The sequence below is a fragment of the Cynocephalus volans genome, chromosome 7 (assembly GCF_027409185.1).
Source record: "Cynocephalus volans isolate mCynVol1 chromosome 7, mCynVol1.pri, whole genome shotgun sequence".
Classification (NCBI taxonomy): Eukaryota; Metazoa; Chordata; class Mammalia; order Dermoptera; family Cynocephalidae; genus Cynocephalus; species Cynocephalus volans.
In genome coordinates this window covers 81,471,707-81,496,960 of record NC_084466.1, presented here as the reverse complement: position 1 = coordinate 81,496,960, position 25,254 = coordinate 81,471,707, and the positions used below count along the sequence as shown (strand labels likewise).

At 37.5% G+C, this 25,254-nt stretch overlaps 1 protein-coding gene across 2 annotated transcripts in view; it reads right to left on the bottom strand.

Annotated features, from left to right (window-relative positions):
• FLT1 (fms related receptor tyrosine kinase 1) overlaps positions 1 to 25,254 on the bottom strand; it is a 163,837-nt gene that overhangs the window by 79,883 nt on the left and 58,700 nt on the right. For both annotated transcript variants that reach the window (XM_063103564.1, XM_063103565.1), the window contains exons 9-11: positions 24,104 to 24,273; positions 23,370 to 23,529; positions 4,731 to 4,845 (exon numbers count right to left, since the gene is read on the bottom strand). In XM_063103564.1, the coding sequence (XP_062959634.1) occupies positions 4,731 to 4,845; positions 23,370 to 23,529; positions 24,104 to 24,273 (445 nt within the window). The remainder of the gene's footprint in view (positions 1 to 4,730; positions 4,846 to 23,369; positions 23,530 to 24,103; positions 24,274 to 25,254) is intronic.

Here is a 25,254-nt window from a genome sequence, read left to right as displayed (position 1 = left end):
CATTATCTCATTTGATCCTCCCTATAGTCCTATGAGATGGGTGTGTTACCCTGTTCTACAGATGAGGCAACTGAGGTTTTGTAGAAGTTAAGTGGTTCACCCAGATATATACACTGGACTACAGACAGGCCTGCACAGAATTTATGATTCCGGTGCCTGTGCTCTTCATCTCTACGTTGTACTGCTTCTGCCTTAAACCTCTTTAAACTGAATAACGCAGGTCTATTGGTAAATTTCTGTCTACTCTTTAGATTGAGTATTTCCTTGAGAATACCTCCTTTAATCAGCAGAGATGAATCACATGGCTAAATGCTACTATGTAAAGAAATGCTAGTTTCCATCTTTGACAGCATTTTGCTGTAAGCTACAAGCTGTTTTTTTCCAGCTGATATGATGTTGTGTGGTTTGAAAATATGTTTGATGAATGAAAAGGTTATAATTAAAGAAGAACATTTAAAAATCAGGTTAAACTTATAGCCTACGATCAACTTTTTTAAAAATGATCTCTAAAGTACTCTAAAACATTTTTCTTCTTCCAGAGGATATATTTTTAAGTTATAAATTAAAATATATTTTCATAAAAAATAAAAGATATTTGACAGTTAAAATTTAAACTTTATAAGGTCAGAGAAAAGAGAAAGTGAGTTGTAGGTCAGCGTAGTTTGGTTGAACTAGAAGGCAGCTTCTCATAGGACAGTGAATTTTAATGCATGAGTCTTCTGAATTAAACTTAGGGACAAATCTGTTCCCCAGTGCTCATAACCAAATACTGATATTTCAAGGAAAAACAAAAACAAAAATAGTGTAACAGTTGCAGCACCAAGTATCAGCTTAATACTTTAAAAGAGAACGTGACGAATTTGAGTTGTAACATATGTTTCAAATTGTAATCATTTATTTTATAAGGTACACCAAAATAAATTCTCAAGGATATCTGCTTGTATTAGTTCTGTAATTAGTTTTCATTTTGCACAATTGAGAATAAGTGAAAGAGGACTGAGGAAGAAAGAGAAAGAAAGCAGAAATGCTAAAATAAAATCAGAATATAAACATCCATATCAGTCAGAAGATAAGTAGTAACAATCCTTTCACATCAACCTACAACATTAAAAAAATTCAATTTCTGTTGTTGATTTAATAATTTGGGACAAGCATCCTTTTAGCGAGGTTTCCAGTCCAGTGTACTCCTCATTTTTACACCTTTTATTTTGAAGGTGCTTCGAGTTTGCGGGTGTGTTCACTTGCCCTGCCAGGACCTCGCGGATTAAGATATTAGAAACAGACCTTTCAGGTTCATTCTCTGGGCTCTTTTGTGTGACCCAGGAATGCTCATGAAACTATCGTCAAGTACTATAAGTTTGGAGTTTCTTCATGTTCCTTCCTTCCTTCCCTTTCACTAAGCATTAGTAATCCACCACTACAATGTTCTATGAGCCTCACGGAACAGAATGGAGGGGTGATGTGTCATTCAGCCTAATTTCTAGCACTAGTTTTTAAAAAATCTATGTATGGAACAATGATTTTAATTTCGAGATGTTTCTAATACAGCTTCCTTTCTAGTGTTTCAGAGAGAAGAAATAAAAGTAGATGTGTAAAGGTCAGAAGAGAATCTAAAATTTACATAGGGTGGCACATTTGAGCCAATTGAAAATAGAATGTGAGAATCAGAAAAAATTGGCTGTGTGTGGGAACTGAAACACAAGCTGTAATTCTGTGATTAGTATTATTGCTTCTGTCATGTATTTGTCACACACTTCTCAATGTGCAGTCAAAACGACTTCAATGGAAATGTTGCTAAAACATTGCAATTGTCACTATTCTCCAGGCTTACAGAATTAATGCTGTAACATGTATTTCCTGTGTGTTTTTTCTAACACGGAGTTCCTTCTACTTCCTACTCCATATCCACAAACCCAATTAGTCTGGCAACCCAATTTAGACAATACGAAAACTCCACATTTGCTGTTAGCAAAAAAAACTCCAATTGATGACTCACTTTTTACAAATCTGGGTCAAAACTTGCCAATGAGGAAACTGAATTTTATTGTCCTCTATAACCCTTCCTTGAGTTAAACAGGAAAAAAAAAAAAAAGACAAAGAAAGAAGAAAAAGTCTCTGAAATCCACAGGTACTCCAGTGTGAGCGCTGTCCCAGTGATCTGTGGAAATAGTATTGCTGGGCAGGCTAACTGTATGACTGTGGATAAAAGGAACATCACAGACTAAGTTGGCACTTTAATTTACTTTTTAAAAATGCACAGAAAGTAAGAACAGTTTTAATTATAAAGGAAAGAGTACTGTATATAATTCAGAAATAGCAAAACTTCCATGTCTCATTATTATATAAAAGATACATTATTTTCACACACACAAAAAGATATATTAGTAGATGCTGAAAGTAAAAGTAGTAAATTCTCCTAAATTCAGGACATGAAATCAATAATTTGCTTAAGTCTAACGTGTTGCAGTTACAGCTGCTAATAGAATAGGCGCCTTATATATATGTCAGCTTTGTTTAGAAAGAGTATTAAATGTTTTTTCAGTGCAAACAACTGTTTAACAGATAGTATTTATTGTATATGATCACAATGAATTTGGGAAATTGCATTAGGGCATATATGGCAATTAGTTTATTAAAGTAGTATTTGTAGAGGGCTTTCTCATGATGTTATTTCATTTCATCTTTATAACAGGAAGTTAGGTAGGGCAAATATCATTAGCTCTGGGTTTTTTTTTTGGAGGAGAGAACTCAGGTTGAGAGAGGTGAAATGATTTGCATGTGGTTGTACAGTTAGAAAGTGGCAGGGTTTGACCCAGGGGTTCCTGACTGCAGGTTGGGTGGCACAAGTGCCAACTTTGTGCAGTGGTCTATATTTAAAATCTTCTGCATAACTACACAGTTACAAGACAATAAATTCGTTTCCAGCCTGCACGGAGAAAATCAGGGAAGTTCTTTTATCTCAGCCAGGTTTTGCTACTCCACTCCCACTGTTGTTCACAGGTATAATATATGGCATCAGATTGCAACTTCATGGTTCAGGCTAATCCGAAACCCTACCTAGCTTTCTCATTTTCCATTTTATTCCATACTGTGTATTTGTATGAATATTATACCAAAATAGATCTAGAATTTACCACTGAAATTAATCTCATAAATTCCTGTTTTAATATCCAGAAGTTAATAGTACATCCACCTGATATGGTCAGGAAGAGGCAAAATGAATTGACACAACCAATGGCATTTTGAAAATTTTCTAGTTCTTTGTGACAGCTAACTTGCTGTGTATCTCTAACAAACTGAGGCAATTTCCTTTTTTTAAAAAATGTATCACCCAAATTAACCTTCAAATTTATAGAATTTCCTCTTTTCTAAGCATTTCACTGAACTGCTCTCTGTTATCAATAGCTATACATACTGCTTATTTGTGTTAGAGAGAAGGAATTGTGAACCACTTACAGCCACTGCTGTAGTTATAAAAACTATCCCTAAATCCTTGACAAGTGACTATTGATGTTATCATATGAGTATAAGCCATCCCCACTTCATCTAATTTCTGTGTTGACTTAGATGGCTGTGAGAGCACTGGGTTTTGGAATAAGAAGACTGGTTTGAATTTCTCATTTACACTTTTAAGCTGAGGGGCTTTAGGTTAATCATCTTATTACGCCCCCACCCCACCCCACCTTTTTTTATCTTTAAAATGGAGATAACCACTCTGGCTTGCCAGAGGAAGATGTTGACATTAGCGCATGTCAAAAAGTTTTACATAATGAAAAATAGAGTTGTTATTTGTTGTTATTGTTAAATCCTACCTGGAGAACAATGCCTTCTACTCTGTCATCTTCAAATGCAAATACAGCTGAATGAATAGATAATAGAAGCATAACCACACTCAAGCAGACAATGGCATCTGTATTGGCAGTCTCTACCCCAAATCAAGATATGCATATATGAATAGACATTTCAGCAAAGGGTTATTTGATATTTTTTCTTTTTTAATGCATAACTATCCTTGTGTCTGACAATAGCAGATTTTTAAGTGTGTTCTTCACTAACTCAGTAGGAAAAAAGCCACTAGGTCTAAGATCCACTGAGACTTGCCTGGTTTACAGGTTGTCAGCTATTGCCAAGGCTGAGTGGGGGGTCAGAAAATGAATGGTGCAAGAGCAAAAGAAAAAAAAGCCCACTAAACTCTGATTATGTCAAGGAATCTTCATCGACTGTTGCTCTTGCAAAGACGGGAAAAACATGATATTTTGTGAAATGGAAACATTCAATTTTAGCCTTAAGTCTTGCACTAGCTTTTGCTTATTGGGATACATCTTTATGTACGTCAGTGATTCTCAGTCCTGATTACATAGGACAATCACCTGGGGTCTACCTCAGAGATTTGGATGTAATAATAATTGGCAGAGCATTCTAATATGCAGCCAGGTTGGGAACCACTGATGTGGACCAGTTTGATGTTCAAGAGGACAGCTTCACCTCTTCCATTAGCAACGAGTACTCATCCTCTTGGAACTGGTGGTTAGTTAGAAATACAGCAGCGTGAGTAGTCTCAGTGTATCTCTTCATGAAGAGATATCACAGATATAGTCTTTCTACTCTGTGAATTTTTTTTTTTTTTTTTGGAGCACTTAAATTACTTCTAGTTTCAATAAACCTAGAACTGGGAGCTGAGCATATATTTTTAGAATAAATATCCCAATGCTCATTTTTACAAACAATACCTTATTCTTTCCTTCTATTATTGCCATGCGCTGAGTGATGCTCTCAATTCTGTTTCCTATGTTGCTGTCAGGATCCAGGATAAAAGGCTCTTCGTTATTGGAACAAAAGTCATACCTATTTAAAAAAAAAGTAAGTCTTGACAATGTTGCTTTATGGCGTGGTCCAGCCAATGGTGACTGATGAAATGAAAATCATTAGAAAAGTCCTCAGATAACAATGTTCTTTTTCTTAGATTTTTTCCCCTAATATTCGTCCTCAGAACTTAAAAATAGCAACATATTTCCCTGATATTTAAAAAACCCCATACCAGTTTGCTACCATATATCCTTTCTGTTCTAAATGTTAAATTTTAAAAAAATGCATAAATTGGAAAATTTAATATCTAGATTTTAATTAGTTCCTAGTAGAAGTAACATGGCAAACACAAGGAGAAAAAATGAAGTTATGTTAATGAATGGAAACCTCGAGGAAATAATAGCATTTTATATCTTTAAATGGCAGGCTTTTAATCAGAATATTCAGTTGTACAGTTAATTTTTTCCAGGGCTAATTAAGTGCATATGGAAACAAATATCATGGAGCATTATTAAATTCAGTCTATTTCTTTTCAAGTTTGGGGTATCATGGCAAGCTCTTTAATTTCTCAAGCCTCAAGTGTTTAATTATAAAGTAAGGATGTTGCTGTTGTTTATCTTCAAAGTCCATGAAATCTCTCCTCTCTCTTTTTTTATTTTAAACATTTCATCATTTTTTATTCTTACCTTTTAGACTAGAATTTTTGGTGAGCAGAAAGCTGGTCTCTAATTTGTACATATCTTGGGAAGATTCTGGAAGTTTTCAAACCAGGAGGAATTTTAAAGCCCAATTTCCAGAAGGAATGAGTGGTTGATCTTAAGTAGCCAAGAGCAGTAATGAGTTATGTGAGAAAGTGAGAGGATAAAGTAAGTGAGAAAAAAGGTGAGATAGAAGGGATTGTGATGATTAGAAAAAGTTCTGCTATTATTCCTCCCTGGTCCTCGAGCTAAGAAAGACTGCAGAAGGGCCGAGCCCGTGGCGCACTTGGTAGAGTGCTGCGCTGGCAGCGCGGCGACGCTCCCGCCACGGGTTCGGATCCTATATAGGACTGACCGGTGCACTCACTGGCTGAGTGCCGGTCACGAAAAAAAAAAAAAAAAGACAAAATAAAAAAAAAAAAGAAAGACTGCAGAATGCTAAACTATCAAGTCGGCTGGGTTAGGCTCCCCTCCTTACATTACATGCGCTGTAATGTCCTCCTGCAGAGCACTCACCACCTTCTAAGTGTCAACTTAATGCTTCAATGCCCCAGTAGGCGACAGCTACATGGGGACAGGGACCAAGTCTATTTATTCGCGTTGTTCCCAGAGTTAAGCAAGGGCCTAGTGTGTAATCAGCACTCCACAAATGTTTGAAAACATACCGACAGGCATGAAGTACTGAATGTGCTGTTTCTAGTAGAGTTTTCATTTGTTTTAATTGTTTATCATTTTCAAACATACTGATAAGGAGAGAGCATAGTGATATGCTCCATATACCCATCACCCGGATTTCACAATTATCAAGATTTTGCCACATTTGTTTCATCTATCCCTTATTTCTTTTTTTCTTTTGTGAAGTATTTTAAAGCAAATCCCAGACATCACATCATTTTAGCCCTACATACTTCACTGGGTATCTCTAAAAAATATGCACATTTTCTAATATAATGACAATGCTACTTTCATACCTAACAGAATTACCAATAATTCCATGGTAATGTTTGTACCTAGACCATATATCAGATTTCCCCAAATATTTTTAAATGTCTGTTTTGACAGTTAGATTGTAAGATTTGAAATAAAAAAGAATTAATAAGGGCTGATCATTCCTTTAGGAATTTCTGTGATTTCTACTAGCTATTCCTTACAATCATTAAGTAAAATAAGTGAACATTTTAACCTTTATTGATTAATAGAGTATACTGAACCAAAGAGAAATTATATACTTTCTCCTTTATTGGAAACGTTTTAACGATAAACTTTTAAAATCATTACATACAGGTCACTTTTTCTATTTTTCATTATCAGTATTCTCCCTTTGCTAGACTATAACATCTACACCTTGAACTATTATTTGACTTCCCGTCTTTCTCGCACTCAGCATGTATATGAATACATATAATATATATGTATACACATGTGTACACCTATATTAATGTGTACTTGGGATTATGTGCACTTGGGATTATGACATCAAAGAGCTGAAGTTCTCTTGTATCTGGAAGAGAAGTCTTTAGATTTTATTCCTTTTTTCCCCAAAGCAATTAAAAGATAAGGGAGGACTTAGTCAAAGATCTTAATTTCATACTCTTGGTCTTCAGGAAATGCAAGGAAACATGTTAGAGTAAGGTAAGTCTAGGCATATCCCAAGGGAAATACAGTCTGCTGTCTGAGTTCACTTGGGGCTGTCAACCTCTGACACTCCCACCTCCCCCGACTCCCCCATCCCCCACCCATGACTCAAAGGGCAGCTACTAACAGTACAAGCCCTAGTATGGAAACTATAGGCCAGACTTACTGCCAGATCTTCCATATGAAAAGGACAAATTCTGTGACTATTTTCTAATTTAGGGGCTGTTATTTTTCCCTCTTTGTAATTGAAACCATAAAAATAGAATGTCATTTAGGAGCCTAACTATATATCAGCACTTAAAAAAAGATTTAGGGGGAAGGGAATTTGCCTGAGCCTTAAGAATACATCAAGCTCTTAAGGAAGTAGATTGTGCCATGTTTGAAGATGCAAAGATAATCACTGTGCTGGGAACCGTCTTGAGGGGGGAGGAAGCCGAACAACAAGAGGAAAGCAGCGTTAGCTCCTGATTTCGCACAGGAAGTCCACAGCACCTCCTGCCAAAGCGAGATAAGAAAGCTCCCATGCACTATTCTGGACAAGGCCACTGTTATCAACTTCGGCTCGGCGCTGTCCTCTCTGTGCTCCAAGCCTCTATCCCTTTCCTAATGAGCTTTAGGACTTCTACCTCTATTTGCATACGGCATGCCAAATACAATAGCATAGAGGTATTTATAACCAGAGAAAGGAAAAAAATTTGGGGGGTAAGAGTGTACTCCTTGTCTTCTCTGTTGGTGCTCTGGAGTTGAAACAACTCAATTTCAGATTAGAGATATAAATAAATTAAAAGAAAGCAGCCAAGTATGTATCTAACACATGGAGCTGGGACCCTCCCTGTAACATGTCAGTCTGTTTAACTCCAAGTGGGAGCCATCTGTGGAGCTCTCCCCTCTGGTCAAAGTTACTAGTCTTCTCTTCTTGTCACATTATGGGAAACCACCACCCTCCATGTTATGCAGGTGACACCACTGACCTGCGTGCTTAGGTTGATTAGTGGTGATGGATTTGTCTTGTTCCCTCCACACACATAAATATTGGCTTCTCTATGACCAAAGACAGATGAAGACAGTTTGGGGCCACAGAAAAAGGCAAAGCCAACACAGGGGTCAAACCTACAATCTCGACAATATTGACTGCTGCCTGAATTTGTATTCAGTTCTGGCTCATTTCAGAATCTGTGCACTTAACCCTTACACCATGTGTAACATGACATCCGTATATGATCATAATCATATAACAAATTATTACACTCCAGTACTTCTTTGTATATAGGAGGAAAAGCCTTCTCAATGATTCACTACACTGACACCATTACTGCTCTGGGGGAATTAATATCTTTTTTAGCTCTTTTTGTATAACATGGTCAACTTATTTCAAAAAATTTTTAAACATCTCTCATCTTACACACCAAAATATATTGAACACCCAGTATGTGCACAATCTGCACTAACAGTTTATATTAGAGCTCACTTTGTTACCTGAACACAATTCCTGAACTCAACTCAGTTCCTTTACAAATGCAACACTCACAAAATACAATTCACAGTGTGCCCGCAAAGGGACTCCTGCAAGTTTAATAACCACTCCAATTCTAGAAGATCTACTCTTCAGACTGAGTTTCAGATAAAGAGATCTTTGGTTTTCTTTTAGGATCTTCTTTCACCCTATGATAAATGATATGAAGCTGACTTTTGTTTCAAAATGTGTTTTGCTAACATCTGACTCTTGGCTGGATGAAGGGAAACCAGTTGTTACTGAGCTGCTACTGTGTGACAGACTTGGGCTAGAAGCTATACATATTTAGCCTCAACTAATTCTCATAGTCACCTAATGAAGTAGGTATGATGATTCTCATTTCACAAATCCTGTGACTCTGAAAGAACAAATGCCTTGCTCCAGTTCACAGAGAAAGGAGCAGAGCTGGGATTAGAACCCAGACCTTCCTAACACTTTCCACCTCACTAGCACTGGGTATGTCAAACAGAGTGACTTGTTTCTAAGGAACATCCCCAAACCTTTCCTGCTATGCTTCCCAAGGGGAAATCTGACTCAGAGTCTCTGGTTACACAGGAAAACTCTGGGGGTCCTCTGAATTCAAACTGGCATAAAGTCAGACACCAAGAGAAATTAAATTTTTGTTTTCAAGAGAGAGAAGAGGGATACCTAGTCCTTTGGAGGAGCAGGGGAGAGGGAAGGGGCAGAGGAATACTTTAAAATTATATTTTTGACATAAAATTCTGGTTAGTTTTGGTCATAAAAATGCCTTGATGCTAAAATTATAGGAATTCTTCACCTTCTACTTGATGATGACTTTTATTATTATTTTTAAAAATCTTGCCACAAAATAAATCATCCAATTTTTATCACAATCTTTTTCTTTCCCTGGTAACTTACTTTTGCCCACATGATCGGTTGGCATGTTCTGGGATGAAGCTGGCCTGTTTTATTACAGACTCCAATACTTTAAGGAGTGCCTCTGGGGTAAGAAAAGAGGTGGGCAGTGGGGAGTAAGTACCCCAACACCCAATGGCTGCCTATTTGAGCCTGAGCCATTTCCTAGGAATGAATATACATATTAAAGCACATTTAATTAGGAGAAAATGAGGCTCTAGAAAGTTCTACAAAGTTCCAAGGCAGAGAATAATCTCCCTTTCTCTTTTTTTTGGATGAAATCTGAGCACTTGTGTGAACTCTGCTTATCTGTTCAATGGGATTTTACTCCACATGCTAACCATAATTAGAATCTGTTTGTAAAGAATATTGAATCATTTCAAGTTAGGAAACAAAAGGGTAGAGGAGTAATAAAGAGCAAATTGAGGCTGTAAAATGTCTTTAAAAAAATAGAAAAGAAAAAAAGACCACCTGGAACCCTGCCAGAGGGCATGACCAGGGCTGGCTCCCCATTATGGTACACCATCCTGTAGAAGGGCCTGATGTAAACATTCCTCTGCTACTGTGAGTGTTGTGTCAGAACATTAGTGATAGTGTGTCTGAGCCATCAGATTAATAGAATCTGCAAACACTATCTTTTCCTCTCCTCTCACGTTGTCTTAAAACAAATAAAACAATATAGGGGAGAGGACACTGACAAAAAAAGGCGTAGAGTTGGAAGGCATGTTTAGACAGAATGGTTCCTGCTCCTTTGCTCCAGGAAAAGGGCCTGTGACTTCAGGGTGGTCACAGGGTCAGGCAGAGGGGATTCTGGAGGAGCGCCTTGTGTAGTAAGAGACCTTGTGACGCCTTGGAGCCCATACTGAAAATTACTTCTTGTCTCAATGGAGAGGGGGGAGTGGAGAAGAGTTTCAGGGATTGTAGGCTTTGGGTTAGCTCCTTGGACAATGGTGGAGGGGATCCAGCATCGTGGGCCACCTCTGTTTAGATAAGAGCTTTTCCGTGAGTGACTTGGCTTGCGCTGCTTCCTACTCTTGAGGGCCTCGTGGTCCATTCACACTCAGAACAAGGCCTGTCTTCCCAGCCTCTGCTTTCCTTCCTCCTCTCTCTCCTTCTGCTTGCTTCTAGCATGAGCTCCAACAATCTCCCCTCCCCCTAGCCAGACATTTACTCTTGCCTTCCCCCACTTCCGCCTTCTCCTTCACAGAATCTGAGCCTGAGCCAAGGGATCCTACAACCTCACACCTAGGAACTAGGAGGCTAGAAGGGTGGGTACTTACTTGGTTACACCCAGATATGAGCTCAAAGAGAACACCTATTTTGTTCATTTGTTTTTCTTCTCAGTGAGGGACTGGTCAGCTGAAGGAAGGTGATTTGTTTGATAAATAAGAACTCTTCAAGGAAGTATTAGGTGTGGCTACAAATAATATCCTTTAACATATTCAAGAAGGAGGCTTAAGATAATAGCTCCAGTCACTCAATGTAGCATATTTCAAGCTATCATCATGTTTTGTTCTCATAAAAGGAAGAGAACAGCAGTCAATACTGAAATGTTCAAAAATCTTCCAGGGGTTGGGATGGGGAATAACAGTTTAGCATAAGGAGCAAAGATTTTAGAGCTAGCCAGACCTGAGTTCAAATCATAGTTTTATAAGTTCCTAGTTATGTATCCCTGGATAGCAAAAGCCCAATTATGAGAATCATAGTCCTAGAAAATTGTTCAGAGGACTTGCAGTCTTTTTGATTTCTTGAATAATTCTGAAATTTTGTCCTTGGATTACACCAGGCCACAAAATCACTCTTGATAAATTCCTCTTTGGTGTTATGCCATTGGTCAACAATGAGGGTTGTTAGAATTACCAGTGTTATGACACTCACTGTAGTAGAAATGTGTTTGAGGAGTTTGTCTACTATATCACATAGGGTACAAGAGAAGGAATCATTTCTCTCAGACCTCAGTTCCCTGAAAGGCTGTACTTCTCTTGGTTTGTTTTTATCTTATGGGCCTCTTAATCTTGCAAACGTTTGCTTCCTTTTTCTTTGTCTCTCTTGACAACTTAGAAAGAAAAGCATGTGGGACACATCTCTGTCCTGGACTTACCCCATTTTCTCACCTCATCTAGAGGTGAGGTTATTTATTGTACTTTTTGTGAACCACGTCAAATTCTTTGGGAATGGAAGTGTTCTTAGCATTGCCAACTCAAAAGAAGTAACCCCATGCTGCCGTGTCTTACTAGTTTTATTGTAGGCATTAAAAAACAAACAGAAGGGAAATAATTTAAATAAAGAATTTAAAGAAGATCCCTTTGACATCAGCAAATATTAGGGTGATACCAAATGAGTTAATTTATGTAACATGCTTAGCAAAGTACCTGGCATACAGTAAACAGATTTTTAATGTTAGTTGTCATTTTATTATCTGACAACTTTGAGAGCTACTTAAGAGCAGGGACTACGCCTTATTCATCATTACTGACTCAGTGTCTAGCCCAATCACCCGGTAAACAGTGGATGAGCAACACATGTCTATTGCTCAGTTAACTGCCTGATGAGAAGAGAGAATCTTGAGAGTGGTCTGATTAGATGGGGACCCAACCTCATGTGAGTTATCAACCCTGAATGCATCACTTATCGCAAATGTGCTGAAAAAAATGGGCACTAGTGACTGTTGGATGACCTCACACACACACACTAAACTGAGCACTATGTCACCACCAGCAGTGCCTCTCCATTCACAATGATAAATATTAATGAAGACAGGGGATCTGATGGGGACCTGGATAAACTCAGCACAGCAGTATCAGTGCCTAGCGAACTGGTAATAATGGACAATTTCAACTTAGGCGATGATGCTGACATGTGGAGAGGTATCTTCTGGCACAATAGAAAATAGAAAACTGATCAATAGTGATCTTCTTTCTTCAAGGGTAGGCAAAAATCCTAGCTCATAATTACTAGCACTACTTTACTCAAAAAATAATCTGTTCGCTCACATTCCATTTAAGATGTAAAATCATGTCCCTTGAAAGAAGTACAAGATTTAGTTCCCTCTGTTATTAAGGAACATGTATGTTTATTGAAGAGACAAGTCATATTCATGGAAAAATATCAGAATGCAATTGAGCACAAGCAAGTAAGATGACAAGAACCCATATTGCACTGTATTAGCACCACGTTTTAACCAACCAAGCTTATATTCTACTATAGGCTGAACAAGACTTGGGTCAATGAGTGTTTGAATAGCCAAGGTAGAATTCATGAATGAAAGTAGGTCCAGGATATTATAACTCCTCTAATTTCCTAAATAACCTGAGATGTCTCACATTTCTGGTCCCATTCTGATATCATATCCTTGGAACAAGTCACCATAGTCAGAAGTCCTGTCCAAAAAATCAAGCATGTTTCCTAGAAGAACATTAATTAACCTAACTGCATGGATCATCTGGTCAGATTATTTTCAGCTTTTGCAAGATGTTAATGTATATATGATGCCACTTTAAAGGGGAGTGACTTTGCAGTGGGCAGCCCCACTAAAAGTACCTAAAAGTACTGGACAACTTTCAGCAAACAAATTTAGCACCTGCAGTGTGGGCTAAGTACTTCAGATGTATTATCTCATTTAATTCCCCCCCAGACAAACTTATGATGTCAGTGTTGTTATCTCCATTGTATAGATGAGGAAATCCAGACTCAGAGAGGTGGTTTATTTTGCCCAGAATCACACAGCTGGTAGGTGGTAGCAGGTGGCAGAGCCAGGACTCAAACTCCAGAGCCCATGTCCATAAACTCTAGACTATATTGCCTTTCTGCATCCTAACACCTTTTAAAGTTGGGTCTTGATGTTATAGCACATGTCTTCCTTCTGTATCATGAACTTTTGACCAGAAATTACTCATTTTAATGTTTAAGTAGTTGTCAGTGAACCAATCCTGGCAGTGATAAATGAAGTGCTTCCAGTGACCTAGTTGATGATGTGCTGGTGAAGGCCACTCACTCATTCATAGTCTCTGACATGTCAACCAGGATTGGTTTCCTAACAAGGTACTTGAACTCTCTGCACTGATCTGGAAAATAGTAGTAATTATAGTATCTGTCTCAGAGAACTTTTGAAATAATTAAATGAGATAATATATGTAAAGCACATATTAAGCACTTAACATCCCGTAGGTAAGTGCTTAAAAACTTTTAGCTATAAAGAAAATAAAAATATAAATTCTAGGCCATACAGTCTTCTACCAGCCATATCTCCTATTTGGCTCTGGATAGTTTCTAAATACCCTTTTTTGTTTTCCTTACCTTAGGCATTCAAGGACTTTTTCATACTGATAAGGGAGATTTGTCAATAAGGTAGCAATCAGTCATCTTATGTAATTTTCAATGATGACGACAAGGCATATGGATCATTAAAGACCTAACAAAATGGAATAATATACACCCATGTGATTTTTTTTTTAAAGCCTGAGTGAAAAATCCAAGGCCTTGATTTTCAAACATGGAAGGCAGAATTTCAGGGATACAGTGTACGTAATACATGCTGAAGAAGTACCACAGGAATAAGACCACTAATAACAAGTCTGTAAAAGTCCATCAATCTGTGAGAAGTGACAAGGTGAGCTTCTGGTTAATAGATAGCAGAACACCCAGGCACTGGCTAAGGAACGGGAGCTGAAGTAGAATGAATGTCCAGCCTCCATTTGTGAAATTCCACATCAGGTCCAAACTTACCTTTCCAATTTTGGCTTTTATTTCTTTCTCAACCCAAAGCCAATAAGTCAACCAAATTAGTCTTCTGGCAGGTCCTCTTGAGCTCCTCTTTTTATCCATTCCTACCCCCGTATTACTCTGTCACACTTTGAACCTCTCCCTTTCCACTTGATTTTCTAGGACCTCCCCCATCATCTTTAGGGCTCAGATCCCACCATCTCCCTGGTGCTTCCTCTACACTGGAGCACTTAACATCTACACCCAGTGTTGACCCATTTTGTTCAACCGTATCATAAGCACCTCTCATGGAGACTTAATACAGTGTCGTGGAGGAAATGATAATGAACAGTAAATCAGAGACATGGTCTAGTCCTGAGCTTGCCATTAACTAGCTGTGAGGTGAGAGATAATTATTTTTCTTTAAGCCAGCTTCTCATCTTTAAAACAAGCTCTTTAAAAAAAAATCTCTAACATTCCTTAATTCTAAGTAAGTTAATCATCTGAAGTGACTGGATCAAGGCATGCTGAAATTTGCAGTCTCCATGTCCTCATTTCATTCACTCAGTTATAAGCCATTATGTTTTCTCCTTCATATTCTTTTGACTACTCTTTTTTCATCTCCTGTAATTACTCTCCTGTGTCTTCTTTGCCTAAATCTCACAAGCTTTCTGGGGCCACTGAGGGCTGAGTACTTGCTGAATCCTAATCCAGAACGTTAATCTAATCCCAAACAGTAAATGAGAAAATGGGACTTTCCTTCTAGAGATCAAATACCCCTGGCAAGGTAGGTAAGTCACAGAGAGGGACATAACTATTATGGGAAAGTGCCGTAATAAATGGGCCCATTCATTAAGTGTTTGACTTGCTACCCTCCTGAGGTGAGTCTTATTTAGACCTGCTCATCCCATTGGGGTTTATACCCCTCAAAGGATCTACTCCCACCTGTAGGTTTGGGGCCCAAACTAGCTGCAGGTCATCACTGGTTCCCAAAGATATTGTAAAATTTGAGCCAATTTCTCCTAATTGCTGCTAACCTTTTTCTCCTTTTCTCTCCCACTCTTACCTCAACTCTAATTCAACAGATGGGCTCAACTCTTACTCACTGCTGACAAGAGCAAAGTTAATAGGTTAGGCCAGTGCTCTCCCAAACCGATCCCCATGAGGACTTCCACTCCTTCCTCTGGGAATCCACAAGGAGCCACTCTGAGCAGTCATATGGGACACCAGTGAAAAGTAATCTTCTGAAATGCTAACCTATGTAGCCCCTTTTTTTTATTCCATAATCCGAAAACACCTGAGAAATAACTCTCTGAGTTTCAGTTTTCTTATGGGAAAATAGGGGAAATTATGACCATTACATAGAATTGTTATAGAGATTAGAGATAATGTGTGTAAAGGGATGAACACAGCTTTTGACACCAGAAAGGGCTCATTGATTAAATCTATAATAGCTATTATAATTAAGCAGACCATTGCACTCATGGTGACGAAACATCCTATGAGGCTTCCCGAGAAAGTATGAAGAAACTAGGACTAGTGACAAGAAGCTAATTATAAGTTACTGCCCAGGCCATAGTCTATATCCATCGTGCACTTTTCATCTTCTCAATCCACCAGGTTCTGCTTTTTCACTTAAAAGTGCAAATTACATTAAAACCACAGACTAGACTCCATATTTCAAGAAAGTCTCCATATATCAAGACTTATATATCAAGTCAGTGGAGATATATCTAAAATGTAGATTTCCAAGCATAGATGTATGATTTGTAAATGATTTGTCCTATTTTATCTATTACCTAAGGCTCTTGTGTCAGGATATTAGTTTCTAGATTCAATGATGAAAATTCCCATTCAACTTTTTAAAATCCGTAAATATAACCAAAGAAAATTTGAGAGGTTCTGCCAGTCTTCTTAAGGAATCTTTCCAAACTGCATGTCACTATGTCTGGTATTCCTGATCCTGGGCAGCTACAGTGAATCTTGCTGAAAAGATCTATCCAGCATAGGCTTCCTATGACTCAGACTTTTGGTTTAATTTAAAACACATAATGAGGGGCCGGCCTGTGGCTCACTCGGGAGAGTGCGGTGCTGATAACACCAAGGCCACAGGTTCGGATCCTATATAGGGATGGCTGGTTTGCTCACTGGGTGAGCGTGGTGCTGACAACACCAAGTCAAGGGTTAAGATCCCCTTACCGGTCATCTTTAAAAAAAAAAAAAAAAAAAAAAACATAATGAAATGTTTGATAGCAATTACAGGAGACAGTTCATTAGAAATAATTCATCAAATTCACTGTATTACTATGAAGAGTGGGAAAAAGAGGGAAATTTCACAAGGCATAGAAAAGTGGCAAAGAGGAATTTGGCAAATGAACTCACGCTCTGTTCTCAGGACTTTGTATGAAATATTAATAAGGGCTGTTGTCTGAACATTCACATTGGGCAGTGTGCACTTCCTCATCCAGTAATTATATAACAGAATGCAAGAAGTTTCTCATTAGTCAGTGAACATTCACTTTTGGCTTGTGATGAAAGCCTCTTGTATAAGATGGCCAGTTTTATTTGCCTGTTAGTTCAAGCTCAAAGTTCTCCTAAAGTGGTCTTTGGTCAAGTGGTCTTCTTTAAAGTCCTCATTTTGATTCGAGGTTTTGTTTGTGGCAAATCAGAATCCTCTGTAGCATGCCTGATTTGAGTCTGCATACTCATACCCACACTGCACAGGATATATGTTAAGAGACACATGGATACAAATTATAGGTATACTTAAGAGGAATGTGATAAATATTAAAACATGAAGTAAGTGATCATATTTCCCAAAGAAGAGGTCTTTGTAAAATTACAGTTTCCCTCAGACATCTGACCTACATTTTGTCCCCAGGAAATGTTGACTTTTTCAATTTTTAAATTGTTAAAATTTTCATTTCGCAGATAGAAAATAGAATATGGGACATAAAACTGTTACAGCATAAAAATAATAGACATTCATGCTGGCAATCAATTAAATTTGGGTCCTTGAGTACATTTCTAATTAACTACCATTAACAATTGTTTTGTTTTTGTCCTGTTAATTTTACATACCCCAGTGATGTGCAAAACTGTTTACCCCAAATGGTCTAACCCTAACACATCCCTAATGATCCAGGCCTTTCTTTCTTTGCCAATTTGCTGACGTAAACAATAGAAAAATGCAATTAGGCAAGCCCCTCTCAGAGCTCGTAGATGCCTCTGCCTTTCCATGATTTTGTAGGCCACCCCCTCCTCCCATCCCCCAAGGGAAAACAGCAAACCACACTTAGTCCTGAAGTGGTCAGCTTTCTCTAGACCCCCCATAGTAGTACTCTACTGCCAGGTGCTGAAGAAAAGTGTTTCAGAAATGGGGCATCAAATTGTCATTGAGAATGGCAGGGAATATTATTTTCTATTTAATTTCTAAAGCATGTAATTGTTAGACTCCAGATCTGATCTACTTTAGAGTTTCAGAAGTGGTTCCTTGAGAGTCCATGTATGTCTATTAGGTTTTTCTTGGAAAACCCAACATTTTAACTTATAAAGTAGTAAAGAATATTGTACTCCCTCACCTTTTTGTGGGTTGAGAATGCAACAACATTTTTTCACATCTTAAAGGGGCCCATTGGCAAAAGACCAAATAAAGCCAGCAAGGTTTTAGAGCTAACAGGGCAGAGAATTATAATGGCTTCTTTTGTAAGGGCTGGACAAAGGCTGGCAAAGGTGACCCAGGTTGGCACTGAAGAAAACATGGGTTGACACCAATGGTGGAGAAGCTGCTGCATTTTTTTTTTCTTGCTGGGTAATTGTTAACATTATAATTACTGAGTCAGTTCTGTATCACAGATTATATTCTTACATGTGAGGCTTTTCTTACAACCATTCTAACTTTCCTTAGCTGAGATTTTCTGTCAATTTGGCATTGATCCTCAGAGTTAATGGTCACATTGCTTTATAAATTATAAGAAGCAGAAGGAAATATCAGTTTGCAACAACTGGGACATTATTTTGAGCTTTTTTGAAAAAAGAAAATATTATTTGAAGTGATTTTCTAATTTAATTCATTCATCGTTGTGTGTTATAGGAAAGGGGAAGCACGGAGGTTGCCGTTTACAGAAGGGGAAGTGGAAGCACAGATTAAATAACTGGCCAAGGTCGCACAGAAGTCAAGGAATGTGCCAAGAATAGAACCCATTTCCTTGATTCCCAGATCTCTATCCCTGAGACTTTGTAAGGGATATTCTGCAGGTACATGTATATGTATATTCAATGAGCAGTCACGAAATAAGTTAGGTCTTACATCATTAAAATATAAGTGCTAAAGACAAATGGTATTTATGTTTTTACACAGGGTTGGTGCCTAATAGATATTTGTGTGATAAGCACATGGTTGACAGTATATTTAGACTGAATACTGATGATGTGCAAAATTGGTTTGTAAGATGTGAGCAATATTAATGCAACATACGTAGACGTTTCTCTCTACATGTTTTGACTGGTCGTCACAGACAGCTGATAAAGAAATTGAGTTCACAAAGAACTCAATGTTATACAATTTTTTTTTTTCCATTTTAGGGGTATAACATAGATGTGTTGCAACTATTCCTGTTATAATTGGTCAGTCTTACTTATTACTTTGAAATTATGATTTGTGATAGTTAGATGGGGAATGAGAATTAAAGTGGGCTGTGACCTAAAGAATGTGGGATCTCAAAACAAAACTTCAATAATCAGAGGTTGCAGGCCTTGAACATCCTTATAATAAAGACCCAAACACATTCAACATTTTAAAAACAGGCCTTTCTTTAAAAAAAGAAGAATAGATAACCTCAGAAACAACCAAGTAGACTCTGGGCACTAATGGGAGGTGATCTGGGCTAATGGAGAGTGCCAGGAAGGATGATCCAGCAGAAGGCCACTCACCACTTCGTGGTTGTGGGGAAATAGATGAAAATAGATGAAAGTTCAAAGACTGCTCTGGCATAAAAGTCTCCATTCAGCTACCTGAGAGTCTCCTTTGTATTCAAGCATGCATAAATAAAAGTAGTCTTCCAACGTCTTAGATTCTTCCTGAGAAAATATAACTGGTGATCTGGAATGTAGACCAAGTATGCCAAAAGTGTCCTTTCCCCATCCTCTCCTGGGTTCCTCAGATCTACCCTTTCCATTCCCCAGAGAGGGGCCCCTTCACTCTAGCCCTGTATTTTTACTTGTTCCTTTAGAGACCAACCTCCTTGCCATGGGCAATCTTATCTAAACAAGATTTCCTGTGAGAGTATACCAGTACTGTAGCAAAGCTCATCAAGGTCTGTGAAATCAAGAGTAGCTCATTGTTCAGGAGGTTTAGTAGTCCTACATAGTTCTTCAAAATGCAGGGGGGATATGAAGTCCTGGAGATCGAATGTGGAGGCCTAGTAGGAGTCAGCTCTGCCACCTGCCACTCTGCCCCACCCCAGCCTTAGTCCTCCCGTGATGAGAAACAAATGAGTGGGGCAGGCCACACAAACTGGGAGCATTACTTCATTCACCCATTATATTCTTCTATTTATTCTTCCTTTTAAATCTGCCTGACTCTTTTATAGTTCCTTAATTTTCCTTCTGAAAAGTCGTAAATTATATTTTCCTCAATTCTACAGCATTTCCCCCCCACTACTAAATTTCTATTTTTAAAGCACAGCAAAATTGTATTTTACTTTCCATAATTTGTGTTCATTTCTCAGAAATGTCCAGTAAAATTTCTCACTGTTGTGAAACTAGCCCTATAGTAGACAGAAATTTCCTATCAAGTTCCTCAAAAGTTCTTGGGTCTTATTTAGAGAAATGTACCCCAATGCTAGCAATAATTACAACCCTGCATTTCCATGGCACTCTGTACCTTTTCCCCAATACAATAGCTCATTCGATCCTCATATTCTCTCTGTGAACTGTGTATAGTTATCTTTATTTTATATGAACAGTAGCTACAGACATGTGAAAGGTACAGTAAGCTTAACTCCCTTATGGTTGCTCCCTAGGTTTATGCCCAGGCTAACATGGAGCAGGTTTGGGAATATCTATTCAGAAGTCTCTACCAGTTGCTAAGGATGAAAACAATCCAAAAATTTTACCTGATTCAGTGTGGATAATGTATTTTAATGTTATTAAACAGTCTCAAGAAATATCCTACTTCTCTGTCCACTTTGCCACCCCAAAATGCAGAAAAGTAAAAGAGAGAAAGATTCTGCTTTATTTCTTCTTGGCTCATTGGTTATATGAGTTGAAAACTAACCATCCTTTCCCCCTTCTCTTTTATTTCTCACGTTTTATAAGAACCAATTCTAGGCAAAACAAAAACTACAACATTGTTCAGTTAAAACATAGCTCACTTGCATAAAACATTTTACCACATTTTTTTTAAAGTTGAACAGTAGTTCTGATAGTTTAAAAATATATTTACATATTTATTGGACTCCAAGAAACAATATATTTGAGTGAAGTCTGAACTTCTTTCTATATTAACTAATATACATCAACTAGCTGGCCATATTAAACCAATTAATAACTTTGAGCTTCTTAGAATAAACAAACACATTCTAGCCTCAAAACTAAGCTAATGGTTTGGCTGTAGTCATATATTGATGTGCTCTTTACCTAGACCCTAAAATTTAAATACCAAGAATTGCTCAATTTTTGTAAGAGTAATGTGTATATATTAGTAATTCAGTCTCTTCTGATGATAATGTATAAATACCACTAAGCAAATATGTTACTACATAACTCAAAATAAGTGAAGTAGAACATCCCTTATTCATGTGTCACCAACTAAAATTTCTGTCTACAGCTGAATCTAAGTTAATCTAAGTGTATAAAAATATGTTTACATAAAGAAAAGACATATTTGAAAAATTTTAGTAATTAAAGAGGGCTTCATTTGTCTATACATTTTGACTTTTATCTCCCTGTTAGGGAGAAATAGAGTTTCTAACTATTTCCTAACTATTTGTTTCCTAGTATTCAAAGGTCCCATTTATATTTCTGAAATACTTCTAAGTCAATGTACTGAGTTAGCCACCAAGCACCAAATCTGGGTCTGACTCAGGTAGGCTCTTCAATCAGTACCTTCTAACTAAAAGAATGACACCTTGTTATGGATATGCACATTTTGGGCAGATAATTTCAAGCAACAGCATAGTAAAGAAATGAAGCGGCATGGAGACAGTTAAAGCTTTCATTTCTGATGTCTTGTGAGTAGTAAAAAAACGAATGCCTTTAACAGAGATAACTCAAATTGTCACTGTTAAGGCAGTGGTCTGAGTCTTGAGAGAATTCCAGAAGGAATAAGACATCTTCCTGGGCCTTGGAGAGCTTAGTCTATATAACACAGCAGAAAGAGTCCACATACCACAAAGAAATAGGAAAGAGAGCTAATGTTTACAAAGTTTCACTTCTCTGGCCTTACTCCCAAACCATATTTTATAAGCATCTCTCAAGCTCAAATATATAATATTATGTTCTATCACTCACAATTGTTATTTTCTAACACAGCTACTAGCTCTAATCCTAAATAGAATTGAAATTTTAAATTTGATATTGTCAAATCAAAATTTAAAAGTATTTATAAAAGTCTATGTTATTCCATAAAAGTTCAACTCTACACTTTTATTCAAATCTAATAGCTTCAATTATTTAGTTATTTTTAATTTACTTGCATGGTAGGTTAGCACACACATCAAGACCTTAAAGGGATGGGTCCATAAATATGGGTGCCTATCCCAAATTGGCAAAATAATACAAAATCTCAGTAGATCTCATTGTCTTTTGGGTTAAATATCCACAGTGGTAAAGAAGGGAGGCAAGATTTGTAAATTCTCTATATTTCTATTCTTAGAAAATGACACTGAGATGAGAAATCAGACATGTGTGGCAATAGCTACTTCTCAGGAATTCTATAACACACCAGTAACTTTCCACTATCAGAGTAATACGCCCTAAACAGAAGAGTAAAACTAATGAGATGAAGAGTTGGAATTGTAGGAAGAATCTAGAAAATGTAATAGTCAGTTCTATCTGTTTATGCTAGAATTATGCCTTGTTTACTTTTTATCAAGATAGTTTTGTTTTTGTTTTTGTTTTTTGTTTTTTCTTTTGAATAGCAATCCTCCCAAACACTCTGCAAGTGAAGTTAAAAGCAATAAAGACAATTTTTTGGCATAATGATAATCCTTGGGTAGTTTCAATATCGTGTTGTACCTATCAATTCTATTTCTGTTCTTCAAATTAGCTCCCATGAACTATCATTAGTATCATCCCTCTAGACTAAACAAAAAGGGGAAAAAGCAAACAGGGCTCAGTCACCAACAGGATGCAAGGAAATGCTTCACAATCAACAGAGGGTAGGGCTGTATTCTTTCAGCAAATACACACTGAGCATCTACTGTGTGCTAAACACTGTGCCCTGAAGACACAGAGGTGCTCTCAAGTAGCTCATATCTTAGACAGGGACAAATGTATGCACATCAAGTGGCCTAACAATGGTGTGAACAAAGTGCTGTTCACACTGAGTGAGAAATGAGTTTGAATGAGGCAGTCAGGAGGGTTCACAGAGAAGGTGACATAAGAGCTAAGCCTTGGGGTTTGATAAAGAAGTGCTTCGCATAAGGCATACAGTCAATGGGAGTGCATTACAGACAGATGGAAGAGCATGAGCAAAGCCCAAAAGTAGGAAACCGTGATCATCAGGGTCAGGAAATCTTGGGTCATATCCAATGAATATGAAATGAAAAATGGGAAGACCAGTGAAACTGACATAGTGGTGTAGCCCAAGTCGGGGATCCTCAATTGGGAAACAAAAGACTGGAGTTCTAACCTGAGCTCAAATAACAGGCGCACAGGGCGACCTTAATTCTGTTCCTGTGCTCCTAAAACTAAACTAGGGAGAAAAAATATGAAATTGTTAACCAATGGTAGGGTATATTCAGTAAGAATTCAGTAAGAAGTTAGCTGTTGCCTACCTTTTTCCAAAGCAGGAAAAGCCTTTGCCCCAAATATACTGCACATTCTTTCTGCAAATTCGCATCTATGTCTATTAAAGAATCTTAATTCCAGGTGTCAAAAAATATTTGAAAGGTAGTCAAGAAACTAACTGTCCCTACCTTGCGTTGGAATGATTATGGTTACATGGGTGCCACAACCACTTGATTGTAGGTTGAGGGATACCATAAACAGTACAAGTCAGGATTTGTCTGCTGCCCAGTTGGTAGAGAGTTGGGTCTGGAAATGATGACACGGCCTTTTCATAAATCTGGGGTTTCACTGGAAAGGAGATGAAGAACAGGACAGAAGTCAAGAGCTATTCTAATGACTTTCTCCTGAGCCACATATAAAGGACCACATTCTCACTGGTTTTGATGTCTGGGAAACAAACACAGAAACCAAAAACTAGTAAACCCTCACATTTGTCTAGAAAATGCCAACTTTAAAATATAGTAGAAGTGTTTTGAGAACATTAATATTTTGACTCCACGGTATGTACACTATGATTACAATTATAAAAAATCATATTGCCTATGGAAGATAACAAGCAAACATGAAATAGTTATGATGAGAACAGAAGTGGTTTTTATTTTTTTATCTTTTATTTTATTTTTTTTTTAGTTTTTTAATTTTTTTGGTGGCTGGCCAGTGCAGGGATCCGAACCCTTAACCTTGGTGTTATAACACTGTGCTCTAACCAACTAACCTAACTGGCCAGACCAGAAGTAGTTCCTTAAAATAAATATTTAAAATTTTGTTTTCTTTGATGTTGTTATATTGACTTTTGAATTTACAAATTTTCCTTAATTGTCCCCCTACTGAAACCGTAAGAAAGTATGAACAGTAAACTTACCATTTACAATTAGAGTGGCAGTGAGGTTTTTAAACACATTTAACTGCTTTATGGCCAGCAAGATTGTATAATCCCCTGCGTCCTCTGCAGTTACATCTTTGATGATTAATGAATTGCCATGAGCCAAATAGCGAGCAGATTTCTCAGTCACGGGTAACCCATCTTTTAACCTGTGTTTAAAAGGATGATCAGTAAGTCATTTCACACTGCCTCTCAGATATCACTTTGATAACATGACCATTTAAGTTTGTGAGCTGATGTTTATCAGTTTTGAGTCCTTGATCATCAATGTGGTTTTAAAAATTTAGATACTAACTTTTTGGTAACACTTCATATTTACTGGCAAAGAGGAAGAAGTAAACTGAGGGAAGAAAGAAATGTGGTGGCTTTGTAGCCACAGAGATGCTGGAGGCCATTGTGACTTAAGTATTAACCCAGAGGTACCAGCTCTGATTCCACCCAACATGTTTTTCAGAGTTTTCCAGGAGGCTCCATCAGCAGTGCAAGGGCCATTGTAAGTCACATCAATTAGATCAGTTCTCCAGATAAAAATAAAAATAGATTTTCCTATTGTGGTCTCATGTGGAGTTCTTATTAGTTACATAAATGGTCACACCAGTTGTCCCTTTCATAAACTATCGTGAAATCAAGATTAGCAAGATTTTTTCCCCTGAGGAAGAATAGTTAAGGCACAAAACAAATGGAAAGTAAAACCTTAAAGAAAATTTAAAAACATTTTAAATATAGATCAATGCCCTGGTATCATTCACTTGCATACTGAACTGAGAGTCAGGGGCCTGGATACTTAACCTGGCTCTACCACCAACTGTGTGTTGCCACACATGCAACTAACCAGTGTGAGCCTTTTTCTAGAGGTTCTCAAAAATCCCTTTTAATTCTGAAATTCTATGATTTCATTAAAGTGCACAGTTCTTTAAATGGGCATTTTTAATCTGTTAAGTGTTTGTTGTATTCTGTATAAAGGTATAATATTGGAAATGGTATTAGTTCAAAATCCTGCATGTATTGCACAGTCCTGCAAATTCCCGTTACTGGTGGGTCTTAGTTCCAAAGCAGTTAAAATCACTATGCTATGTTTTGTGATTACAAATATCATCACACTATTACCTTAAACTATTTCCTATTAACAA